This window comes from Zophobas morio, unplaced genomic scaffold (genome assembly GCF_036711695.1).
Source record: "Zophobas morio isolate AGI-343-1 ecotype UQ-CSIRO unplaced genomic scaffold, CSIRO_AGI_Zmor_V1 ptg000004l, whole genome shotgun sequence".
In the NCBI taxonomy this organism is placed as follows: domain Eukaryota; kingdom Metazoa; phylum Arthropoda; class Insecta; order Coleoptera; family Tenebrionidae; genus Zophobas; species Zophobas morio.
The window spans coordinates 10482944-10496143 of NW_026972109.1; the positions used below are offsets into that span (position 1 = coordinate 10482944).

Genomic DNA, 13200 nt, shown 5'->3' on the forward strand with positions numbered 1-13200 from the left:
GGTACTATGTCATAAATAGTCGTTCGTACTGTAGAAACACGTTAGTGTCTTATATAAAATTCAAATGGACAATAAAATTAAACACACTTAATTATAATTAATTTGCAACAATTATCGTCACTGTTATCTCATAAACTGACCATCGCAAACCGTAATAAACCTAACACTAAAAATAACCACACTTATGTTACAAGTGAAACTAACTTTTTCCTCTTTTGTAGGAGATCAACAAACGGCGGCAACATCCTGGGATGGTCTCGATTTTACCTCAGGTTCAAACTTCTTCCGGTCAGAACATGGTGTTCTCCAAACCCACCCCTCCCTCAAATACACGGGTAACCCTGGATCCTTGGGAAAATTCCAGGACGAGCTGAAACGCAACCCTTCGTTATCGTCGCCCCACGAATGTGCCAGAGCTTGCAGAGAGGGTGAACCACCCAGAATCTGCTACTACCACTTCACCCTTGAATACTACACAGTCCTTGGAGCGTAAGTTCCAGTTGCTTAATTTAAGTCGTTAGAAACCCTAGTCATATAAGCAATTACATGAAGATACACGTGTTAGCACGGAAGTAATTGGTTTGGACGATAGATTCGATGCATAATTTATTTGGCTTCTTTTGTAATGAATACCAATCTTTCAGAGCCTGTCAAGTGTGTACACCCAATGCTACGAATGTGATGACGTCGAGTTGCCAGTGTGTTTTGGCTGATGGTGTCGAAAGGGGGATTTTGACGGCGAATAGGATGGTTCCTGGACCTAGTATTCAAGTGTGCGAGGGTGATAAGGTTGTGGTGGACGTCGATAACAGAATGGAGGGTATGGAGGTGACCATTCATTGGCACGGAGTCTGGCAACGAGGGACGCAGTATTACGATGGCGTACCGTTTGTAACGCAATGTCCGATCCAGCAAGGAAATGTCTTCAGGTAATTGTCGTTAAACTTAGCTTTTACGCGATACTAATGCTAGCTGGATACCAACACACATTAATTAATTATTGAACTTTCTGTGGAATTCCTTAAACAGCGGTGTCCTTCCATTAAACCAATTAGAAGGGGGACATCCGTTGAATTTTGCAAACGCGAAGAATCCCATTAATCCTCTAAATTATCATAATAAAGCCAAGGCGAAATATTTTGACTTATTGCATGTAAATTTATTGAAAAAAAAGCAACTATCACTGCTGCAATTTCCGTTCGAAATGTCAGCCGTACATCTTTTTTTAATAGCTCGCTAGTTAATTTTAATCCTCTGCATAAATGTCAACACTTATTTATTACAAATAACTCTATTCGAAGAAAACCTATTTTGCTACTTTTGTAGGAATCTCGGGAGAAATTAGCAAGTTTTCTTCAATTAGCCTCAAAATGTTCTCTCGTGACATGCGAACGAACAATTTTACTGTCGTGAACACATTGTGTACCTCCATTTATCATTTTTAATAAACGTAACGCAAATTACGCAGATTAAGCAATGATTGTCATAAACATTTCCCACATTTCTCATCCGTCTTGCAATCGCTGAACTTGATCCCGATTAAATTATGCGGAAGATACGCAGACTCTGTGATTTACGTAATTTGATTTCGATCATTTCCGGCAGCACTATAATCAAGGAAAAATATATAGTGCGGACTAATCAGACTGTCTTGATTGATTACTGATGAGTGAAGTACCAGTTATTATTAGATTTTCCTCTGGTAATTCTTATGAATGTTGCAACACCCACTTCGAGCCGTCTTTTGGGGGATTACAGCTTATTACAACTTTCCAGATATTACTATTTGCTGTATTTACCCGACAAACTTGGTGAAGACACCATTTGGTCGAAACCGGTCCATCAAAATAAAATTTGTCAAGAGAAAGCGTACATGCATACCTACACCACAATCAACCTCTACCAACACTTACTCATTCAGGAAAAGTTCACTCGTGAATCATGAAATTACCCATCAACACAACAAAACAACTATAATCACAAAAAGCTCAATTCTTTACTGTGCTTTTTATGATTCAATATAAACACCCACAATCATAGACACACTTTAACACTTCACCACGCGCCTTTCCAACGCCTCAAACTACAAAAATCGACCCTCCACTCCAAAAAACGACGCAAAGAACGTTTAATTTAATAAGCACTTGCTCGTACAATTTTATAGTCAGGAAGCGTTATTATACGCTGTTTCACTTCATTAACTCCCAATAAATCAATCGCCTTATGTCATAATACCATATTTCAGATACCAATGGGTAGCCGGAAACGCTGGCACTCACTTCTGGCATGCGCATACCGGTTTACAAAAAATGGACGGTCTGTACGGCAGCATTGCCATCCGACAGGCGCCTTCCAGGGACCCCAACAGTAACCTCTACGATTTTGATTTGACCACACACGTCATGCTTTTGAGCGACTGGATGCACGAAGATGCCGTTGAGAGATTCCCTGGAAGACTGGCTGTTAACACCGGACAAGATCCCGAAAGCTTGCTGATCAATGGAAAAGGACAATTCAGAGATCCCAATACTGGATTCCAGACGAACACTCCTCTGGAAGTTTTCACGATCACACCTGGAAAGAGATACAGGTTCAGGATGATCAACTCTTTTGCTTCGGTGTGTCCAGCGCAACTTACGATTCAAGGGCACGATTTGATTTTGATTGCCACTGACGGAGAACCTGTACACCCTGTGCAAGTCAACACCATCATATCGTTTTCAGGTGGGTACTAAAGTTCAACGATGAACATCTTGATTTAGAGTTAGCTTTCGCAGTATAGTTCAAGCCAACTCTGAGTAAAAACGTTTTCGACACGTAAATATTTCGAGCTCAAAACGTCCAACTTTCGTAAAAACTCGATTTTTCAGTTGACCTCTCGTCACGCGCGCGTATACATCTGAAAGTGAATGTCTAATTAACCGAAAGTGCAAATGCATGTTGGGTGGGAGGTCTGAAAAATGTCTCAGCCGTCAATGTACCTATTTGCTCAACGGTGGTCATAATAAGCAATTAGAATGCGGTCGCAACGTAAATATGCTTCACAAATTACACAGATCCATGAATATTAATAAGAACCAGGAGGTTGTTGTCACGTTCTCTTTCGGCTAGCTAATTTCAAATAAATTTAAAAGACATTCTTACACAAGACGCGCTTTAAAAATTAACCAGGTCATTCGTCATTTCGAGCGCATTCGTTGCACAGTAATTTTTTCGATCGATTAAGTAAACACGTGAAAAATTTAGCACTGACACTGGAATTTCAGGTGAAAGATACGATTTCGTCATCAATGCTAATCAAGCGCCAGGGGCGTACTGGATTCAGCTTAGAGGGTTGGGAGAGTGTGGTATTAGAAGAGTTCAGCAGTTGGCTATCTTGAGGTATGCTAGAGGACCGTACCAGCCTTCCACGGCTGCCCCTACCTACGACTTTGGTATTCCTCAGGGTGTGGTAAGTACGAATTGTAAATAATACAGAACGCGATAGTATTTGAAACACCGATGCTACTGTACATATCGACATGTAAAGATCTGGGGCTTGTCGAGTAGAGTTTTGATAGAACGGTGCTGGTAGAGTAGAAAAACAAATGTACAATAAAATTGTCGAGTATATGTAGTATAAACACTTGGGGGTGTATGTAATGTACAGTGTAAATAGATATAAAAGCGACCTCCCCACAGGTTTTAAATCCACTGGATGCTCGATGCAACGAACCAAGAGACGACGCCATCTGCGTGAGTCAGTTGAAATTTGCTCTTTCCATTGACAAGGGAATTTTAAGAGAGAAACCCGACGTTAAAATTTTCTTACCATTCAGGTTTGCTCTGTACACCCCTGAACAACTGTTCCAACCGCACCAATACACAGCTCACTTAGGTAAGTCGGATTAAAGGAATCAACAATGTTTGCTAATTTATTGATGTCTAGTTGCTCCAAATGGAGACCACGTGCGAAGTTTGATCGACGGAATTTCGTACAGAACTCCTACCTCTCCTCCGCTTTCGCAAATTGACGATATCGACGATCAAGAGTTCTGCAACGGCGATAATTTACCTCCAGGTGGTTGTGGAACGCAAGGATGCACCTGCACCCACAAAGTCGACATTCCGCTCAATGCCATCGTAGAAGTCGTGCTTGTAGATGAAGGTAAGACCTACATATAATATTAAAGCCCTTGCTATTCAGCCAAATATACATCGATATCACACAATATATCGAATTTTTCCTTTTCAGTACAACAACCCAATCTCAGTCACCCCTTCCACTTGCACGGCTACGCCTTCAACGTAATCGGTATCGGTAGATCCCCCGACCGAAACGTGAAGAAAATCAACTTGAAGCACGCTCTAGATTTAGATAGGCAAGGTCTGCTGCACCGCCAATTCAATCTACCTCCAGCTAAAGACACGATCGCCGTGCCAAACAACGGATACGTTGTGTTGAGATTCCGCGCTAACAATCCCGGTTACTGGCTATTCCACTGTCACTTCTTGTTCCATATAGTGATAGGAATGAATTTAATCCTCCATGTTGGCACACATGCCGATCTGCCGCCCGTCCCACCCAATTTCCCGACGTGTGGTAACCACTTACCACCAATGTTAATTTAATAGGGTCTAATTCTAGGTTCAAGTTCGCAGTGTGGTCAGGTCGATAGACTTGAGCATATTTCGAGTGAACCGCAACTTAAGTTACCTTCACCAAATTTGTTTGTTTGTTTCGCTGTGAAAATTTATTTTCGATCTTGCCATCCCAAAAATTTCCCAAGCTAGTATTACTTGATGTAATTTATATTATTTATCTTTAAATGGTTTTTATTCGCCATAATTAATTTAGGTAAGTATAAGTAGTCTTGACCTCTTCAACTACTGTAGAAATTACAATAGGTGCTGTATATAATTGGCCAAGTGGCGACTGTAGACTTTATGTAAATACCACGTTTATAAATTGCAAATTTCTTTTTCCTTCTATTATGATACTGAGTTTTCGAATTTGCAGTTTAGAACGAGTCTACCTACTTGTAATCAGTATTTCAAAAAACCTATATATTTTTTTAAAAAAATTGGAAAATGACTTAAGTAGTGACTTAACCCAGATTCCTAAACTGAAAGTATTGTACAGATTTAAAGTTTCACACTAACACCAGTTATTTGAGATTGTACTAGTCTTCCACAGTCTTTAATAACTAAAGAGTTACTGTTATTTTTATAAAATATGTATTATAAAAACTTACAATAAAAAATGTTAATCAATGTGTATATTTGCTTGCTTCTTCGCACGTGTACAAATCCGCTTCCTCCTCAAGTGTACATACCCCCTGTATATACGTGTACATAGCTCTGTAAATACAAAAATGGTAGGTATCCAATTCACCCCACAGCAATAACCTTAGACGCTCCTTCTATTCAGGTCTTAAACCCCCTTGACGCCATCTGCAATAGACCACGAAAAGACGCCGTCTGCGTAAGCCAGTTACGAAACGCTAGGAAAGTCGACGAAGGAATTTTGGAAGAACGACCGGACGTTAAAATTTTCTTACCTTTCCGATTCTTGTTCTATAGACCTGAGCAGCTTTTCCGACCACACACTTACAATAAGTTCTTAGGTACTTAGTGAGACGATCATTACCAACCCTTAACCACAAATCACCGATTCTTTGTGACTAAGGGGTGGCTATGAGAATTCTCCGAACACACTATACTTCACCCCTTTCCAGCTGCTGTCGGTGGTGACCACGTCATCAGTTTAATAGACGAGATTTCATTTGAGTTCCCTCCGTCGCCTCCACTGTCACAAATCCACGATATTCCTCAAGAGCAGTTCTGTAACGGTGACAACAGGCCAGCAGAATGTGGAAACAACTGCATGTGTACTCACCAAGTTGATATTCCACTAAACGCAGTTGTTGAAGTAGTACTAGTCGACGAAGTACAGTCTCCTAACTTGAGTCATCCGTTCCATCTGCACGGATACGCCTTCAACGTTGTAGGAATTGGCAGATCGCCCGATCAAAACGTGAAGAAGATCAATCTGAAACACGCACTTGACTTGGACAGAAGAGGTTTGCTGCATAGACACTTTAACTTACCTCCGGCGAAAGATACGATCGCTGTACCAAATAACGGTTACGTTATATTTAGATTCAGGGCCGACAATCCAGGTGACTTGAAATTTTGTTGGGGTGTTTGTTTGATTGTTTTTTTTTAGGGTACTGGTTGTTCCACTGTCACTTCTTGTTCCATATACTTATCGGAATGAACTTAATCATCCATGTAGGTACACAAGCCGATCTGCCTCCAGTTCCACACAACTTCCCCAAGTGTGGGAACCATCTACCACCTATATCATTCCACTGACAGTGATATTAAGTGCTATCTAGTAAAAAAAACTTTATGAAATTAGTGGAAGTCTGTATGTGTGTTGTTTCTGTTGATATTTCCAGTTGTTAAAATTTTTCTTTTGTTGTATTTAGTGTTTTTTTTTTATTTATTATGTACAACGTTTTCTAAAGGTACCTACTAGTTTCATAATCGGTTACTCATGCCATGTTATCTACTTTGTGGAAATTTCTGAGATTTATTTTTGTACTAGTCGATTAGTACTCCTCTATTATATTATAGTTGTGAGATGTGTGTGTGCGTGTGTTAGATTTAATTAACATGAATTGTGAGATTATTGTACTTACTATAGTTAACAAATACTGTACAATGTGATGTAAGTTAATAAACTTTCATCGACCATTGGTGGTACTTGCTAAAATATAATTAATACATAAAAAAATTAAGAGAACAGACAATTTAGGAATGCTATTGACCATTAATTTGTTTATAATTACAATAAATATTTATTTGTTTGTTTATTCAACTTTTTGTGTTGCCGGACTTATTTAGTGAATAGTCACTTTGAGGAACCTTATTTATTTATTTGTTTATTTAATTATTGTGGGCAACGGAATAAAATCACCGGACAAATAAGTGTTAAGACAAAAAATTGGTCGAAAGGTATTTCAACAGAACAGACTGTTGAATTACAGTCTAACAAATCCTGGTTAAAATTCAAATTATAAAATTATCCTCTACAGGTTTCACATTCTTAAAAAAAAAACAGTTGCAGCCGTGAGAAGATTTCACATTCCTTAAAAAAAGACAGTTGGGGCTCTTAAAAAAACCAGTTGGGCTCACGAAAAGGTTTACATTCATAAAAAAAATATAGCTGAGACCCCCGAGAGGGTTTCATTCTTTAAAAAAATTACAGTTGGGATCCTCGAGACAGCTTCACCTGCTATACAAAAACACAGTTGGGGCCCCCGAGAAGGTTTCACCTTCATTAAACAAAGACAACATTCTTAAAAAAAGTTGGGCATGGTTTATATTCTTAAAAAATATAGTTCGGAACCCCGAGATTTCACATTTTTAAAAAAAGACAGTTGGGACCCTCGAGAAGGTTTCACCTGCTATAAAAAAAGACAGTGGGGGCCCCCGAGAAGGTCTCACTGTCTTTAAACAAAGACAATCGGGACCCCCGAAAAGATTTGTATTCTTAAAAATATACACTTATGACCCCGAGAAGGTTTCACATTCTTAAAAAAAAAACAGTTGGGACCCCTGAAAAAGTTCGACCTGCTATAAAAAAAAACACAGTTGGGGTTCCCGAAAAGGTTTCACCTTCTTTAAACAAAGACAATTGGGACCCCCGAGAAGGTATCACATTCTTAAAAAAAAGTTGGGTCCCCGAGGTTTACGTTCTTAAAAAAATATAGTTGGGACCCCCGAGAAGGTTGCACCTGCTATAAAAAAAAGACAGTTGGGGTCCTCGAGAAAGTTTCGCCTTTAAATAAAAACAATTCAGACCTCCGAGAAGGTATCACGTTGTTAAAAAAAAGTTGGGCCCCCGACAAGGTTTATATTCTTAAAAAATATGGTTGGGACCCTTGAGAAGGTTTCACATTCTTAAAAAACAGATACTTGGGACCCCCGAGAAGGTTTCACCTGGTATCAAAAAACCAGAGTTGGGGTCCTCGAGAAGGTTTCACCTTTTCTAAACAAAGACAACTGCGACCGCTGAGCAGGTTTACATTCTTAAAAAAATATTATTGGGACCTCCGAGAAGGTTTCACATTCTTAGAAAACAGACAGTTGGGACGCCCGAGAAGGTTTCACCTGCTATGAAAAAACACAGTTGGGATCCCCGAGAAGGTTTCATCTTCTTTAAACAAAGCTAGCTGAGAGCACCGAGAATGTATCACATTCTTAAAAAAAGTAGAAGCCCCCGAGAAGTTTTAGATTCTTAAAAAACATAGTTGGGACCCCCGAGAAGGTTTCAGATTCTTAAAAAAAGGTGGATTCCAAAGAAGGTTTACATTCTTAAAAAAATATAGTTGGGAGCCCCGAGAAGGTTTCACCTGCTATAAAAAAAAAAGACAGTTGGGGTCCCCGAGAAAGTTTCGCCTTTAAACCAAAACAATTCAGACCTCCGAGAAGATATCACACTGTTAAAAAAAGTTGGGCCCCCGACAAGGTTTATATTCTTAAAAAATATGGTTGGAACCCCTGAGAAGGTTTCACATTCTTAAAAAACAGTCATACTTGGGATCCCCGAGAAGGTTTCACCTGCTATCAAAAAACCACGGTTGAGGTCCTCGAGAAGGTTTCACCTTTTTTAATCAAAGGCGACTGGGACCACCAGAACGGTTTACATTCTTAAAAAAATATAATTGGGACCCCCGAGAAGGTTTATATTCTTAAAAATATATACTTATGACCCCGAGAAGGTTTCACATTCCAAGAAAACAGACAGTTGGGATGTTTTTCGAGAAGGTTTCACCTGCTATGAAAAAACACAGTTGGGGTCCCCGAGAAGGTTTCGCCTTCTTTAAACAAAGCCAACTGAGAACCCTGAGAATGTATCACATTCTTAAAAAAAAGTTAGGCCCCCGAGACGGTTTAGATTCTTAAAAAACATAGTTGGGACTCCTGAGAAGGTTTCAGATTCTTAAAAGAAAACAATCAGAACCCCCGAGAAGTTTTCATCTGCTATAAAAAGACAGTTGGGGTCCCCTAGAATGGTTCACCTTCTTGAAACCAAGACAGTTGGGACCCCCAAGAAGGTTTCATTTGCTGTAAAAACAGTTGGGATCCCCGAGAAGGTTTCACCTTCTTTAAACAAAGACAATTGGGACCCCCGAGAAGGTATCACATTCTTAAAAAAAGTTGTCCCGCCCGCCCGAGGTTTATTATATTCTTAAAAAAATATAGTTGGGACCCCCGAGAAGGTCTCACCTACTATAAAAAAACACAGTTGGGGTCCAACGAGAAGGTTTCACCTTCTTTAAACAAAAACAACTGGAACCCCCTAGAATCTATCACATCCTTAAAAAAAATTTGGACCTCCGAGTATGTTTAGATTCATAAAAAATAGAGATGGGACCCCCGAGAAGATTTAGCATTCTTAACAAAAAGACAGTTAGAAGCCCGAAGAAGGGTTCACCTGCTATCAAAAAAAAATGTTGGGGCCTCCGAGGTTTCACCTTCTTTAAACAAAGACAACTGGGACCCCCGAGAAGATATCACATTCTTGAAAAAAAGTTGGGCCTCCGAGAAGGATTATATTCTTAAAAAAGATAATTGGAACCCCCGAAGTTTCACTTTCTACAAATAAAAAAGAGAGTTGGGATCCTCGCGAAGGTTTCACCTTCTTTAAACAAAAACAACTGGAACCCCCGAGAAGGTATCACATTCTTAAAAAAATTCGGGCCCCCAGAAGGTTTCACCTGCTATGAAAAAACACAGTTGGGATCCCCGAGAACCTTTCACCTTCTTTAAACAAAAACAGCTGAGACCCCTGAGAATGTAACGTTCTTAAAAAAAATTACGCCTCCGAGAAGGGTTACATTATCAAAAAAAGAAAATTGGAACAGGTCAGACCCCCGAAGTTTCACCTTCTAAAAAAGACAGTTGGGTCCCCCGAGAAGGTTGCACCTTCTTTAAACAAAGACAACTGGGACTCCTAAGAAGGTATCACATTCTTAATCACCCAGCATCACCCAGCATTAGATATTTTTATTCAAACTAACTCAGTGCTGCCTCAGTTCTTCAGAGTGATCTTGATGCAGTAACTTGCTGGTGTTCGACAAACGCGTTGAAATTAAATAATTCCAAATGCCATGTTATGTCTTTTAGTAATAAGTTAAAGACTATGATTTATCCGTATCGTATTGGTAATACTCAATTAAAAAAAGTATCTAACATTAAGGACCTAGGAGTTACTTTTGATAGCAAATTTAACTTTAATGAGCATGTTCTTGAAGTTATTGCGAAATGTCATAGACTATTTGGTTTTATGTATCGCAATTGCAGAGGATTTTCCAATGTAAATAAATGCGTTGAAATGACTATACTATGCATTTATTAGATGTAGATTAGAATACGCCACACTCATTTGGAATCCTATTTATAAAATATATAATAATCTCTTAGAGTCCATCCAAAGAAAGATGTTAACATTTTTGTCTTTTATACTTGATGGGGTATACCCCATAATAAGAGGTTATGATTACCATCTTCTTTTGGCGAGATTCAATTTTAATTCACTAGAAACACATCGCATGTTCTTAATAATAAAATTTTTATACAACTTATTAAATAATAAAATAGGTTGTAATTCACTCCTAGGCCAAGTAAATTTTTTTGTTCCGCGTCTCAATTCGAGACAACATATGTTATTCTATCCCAGGGGTGGGATTTTCTCGATCGAAGTGATAAATTATCACTTGCGATAAATGTCACTACGTAGCTTTTAAATGCAAAAGTTTGCATTTATTATTTGCATATAAGCTTATTAACTGCTCAAAAGTTTACAATTACCTTAATTAATTTTAAGAACTAATGACTCAGAATTACGATTTTGAACTTCTATTTTGACATAAATTTCGAGGTAATGTCTCCAAAATTTATCACTTCACTCAGAACTATCGAGAAAAATTCACTCCATGAAGACTTGATTTCGTGAAAGGCCCGCGAAAAATTTAAAAATTCAAGATTTGGCCTTGGTTGTGATCGTCTAACAAATGGGAACCTACGTTGTGTTTTTTTTTTTTTTTTGAAAATTGGCGGGAAGACGTTCTTTCATACAAGTGCATACACTGCGTGTGAGTTGAGAGCACAAGAAATTATAGACAAAATTTAGGGAGAGGCCACAATGGGACCCTTCCTTAGGAGGAAAAGTAACGAAGAACGAAAGGGACTCAGCGTGCCCTTCTGATGACTCCGCAGGGCCAAGGCATCATCGGTCTTCATTCCCCAAAACCCCCTAGGGCTTTATTCACAGATATATTACATTTCAAACACATTAAGATATATGAAAAAAGGACACTCGCGAATTGACAAACATACACATATGAAAAACGAACAAACACAAAATTCTATACGTCTGTTTGGAGTCAATGCGAATATTTGAATATCACAAATTTAATAAAAAAATGAATGGAGTGATATATCACAAGTACAGACGCATCATATTTTGTACATTTTAGATAGGATTTATTCGGCAAACTTTTGAGCTGACGTCATCAAGTTTTTGGAGGGGATAACCAAATATATTTTGACTAAAGATTTATGATGCTCTTTAGAGCCTTAAAACATCTGCAACATTTTAAAACATTCGGGTTAGCAGATTCAAAATTAAATTGCAAAATGTTGTTTTATGATTTTGATTTTTTTTCCAAAAATCTGGACGTTTCGGGTAAAAACTGAATTCGGAGTCGTAAACTACATGTGTAGGACTATGTTATTTTATACAATTTAAGACCCATTTACTATGTACAATTTTGAAGTGACGTCATCGCATTAGTGGTGGGGATGATTAGACAAATTTTGGTTAGCGTTTTACCATCTACATGATATTCCTAATATAAGTACAAATTCACAACAATCGGTCCAGTACTTTCGGAGATTATCTGTCTAATAAAAATCCGGGACGGCAGACTGACAGACGGACAGACGGACAGACAGACGGAAATGGGAGACCTATTTCTTCGTATTCTAGGAGTCATGAAAGATCGAGAAAACGTAAAAGTAGAGAGTCGGCCGACGGACTCGATTACAATACTGCCTTTGCTTACGCTCGGGAAGTAACAAAGCAAAAACTGAATCAAGTAACTGGATGCAAATACACAAGTTGTTACGGGCGTGTGGCGGCAGATTTTAAGGTTACGGCAGTTAACCGGAGCACAACAAAAGTACCCCTGAGGCGTTGTAGCATAAGCGGAGTTTGGGGCTACCGGTCTGGAGCTGTTCTTCCCCCATGACGATGATTCTCTATCACAAAGCCTACCCGCACGCATATTTCCATTACGAACGTGCCCTGCGAAACTAGGCCATTACGGTCGCCAGACCCGCAAGTGGATCTCGACTATTGGTCCAAGTCGAGAGCACTACAACATCGGCGGCCGCCCCTGAATCTATCCAAACCTGTGGGCTTGTAGAGGTCGCCAGCTCGACTAAGAACCGCACTTCGCTTCTGCCACGTTTTCTGTGTCATTTAACCTCAATTCCATTTTTAAATATTCAATCTCCTAGAACTCTCATATTAACAACAACTGAACAAGTGTTAAAGTTTCAAAGAGCAATAAACAACATTTAAATTCGCCATATAATCTTGTGAAATTTTAAACAATAAATAATTCTTATGTGAGATTAAAATTGGACATCAAATAATTTATACGATAGAAAGATTCATCAACAAACTATTTACAAAACAAAACTTAGCAAGAATTTATGAAACAAAAGATCTGGTGTGAAATAAACTTATACAAACAGAAATATTATGTGAGGTTAAAACTGTAGAACATTAAATTTACGTTCAATTAAAATTATACAACAAATAAAACTACTGAAGTTAAAACTGTGAGATTGAGAAATGTTGTATGTGGTGGAAAATTGCAAGTTAACAAAATTTATAGGAGATTGATATTTGCCACACTTTATCAACGGTTCAAACAAAAAGTTTACATTATGTTAAATTATGTCTTGATCTAAGTGATTGGTTACTTCAAGAAAACAATTCACTTTGAGGGTTTAAAATACCGCGAACTGGTTACCCCAACAAAACACATAATAAACAAACACAAAAATATCCAATCATCGCTCCGAGGGAATAAGCGTCTCGGTGATGTAAATTTTAAAATCCTTGCGAGGAAAAAG

General features: G+C 38.6%; 1 protein-coding gene across 2 annotated transcripts in view; it reads left to right on the forward strand.

Annotated features, from left to right (window-relative positions):
* Stw (straw) overlaps positions 1–6741 on the forward strand; it is a 28829-nt gene extending 22088 nt beyond the window's left edge. Inside the window, exons 2-8 of one of the 2 annotated variants that reach the window (XM_064072131.1) lie at positions 222–489; positions 645–929; positions 2246–2724; positions 3267–3451; positions 5411–5606; positions 5718–6161; positions 6209–6741. In XM_064072131.1, the coding sequence (XP_063928201.1) occupies positions 222–489; positions 645–929; positions 2246–2724; positions 3267–3451; positions 5411–5606; positions 5718–6161; positions 6209–6357 (2006 nt within the window). In that variant the 3' untranslated portion in view covers positions 6358–6741. Of the gene's footprint in view, positions 1–221; positions 490–644; positions 930–2245; positions 2725–3266; positions 3452–3681; positions 3878–3928; positions 4148–4234; positions 5254–5410; positions 5607–5717; positions 6162–6208 lie in introns of those variants that run through there. The other variant, XM_064072121.1, reaches the window with a different exon arrangement.
* Positions 6742–13200: the final 6459 nt, after the last annotated feature.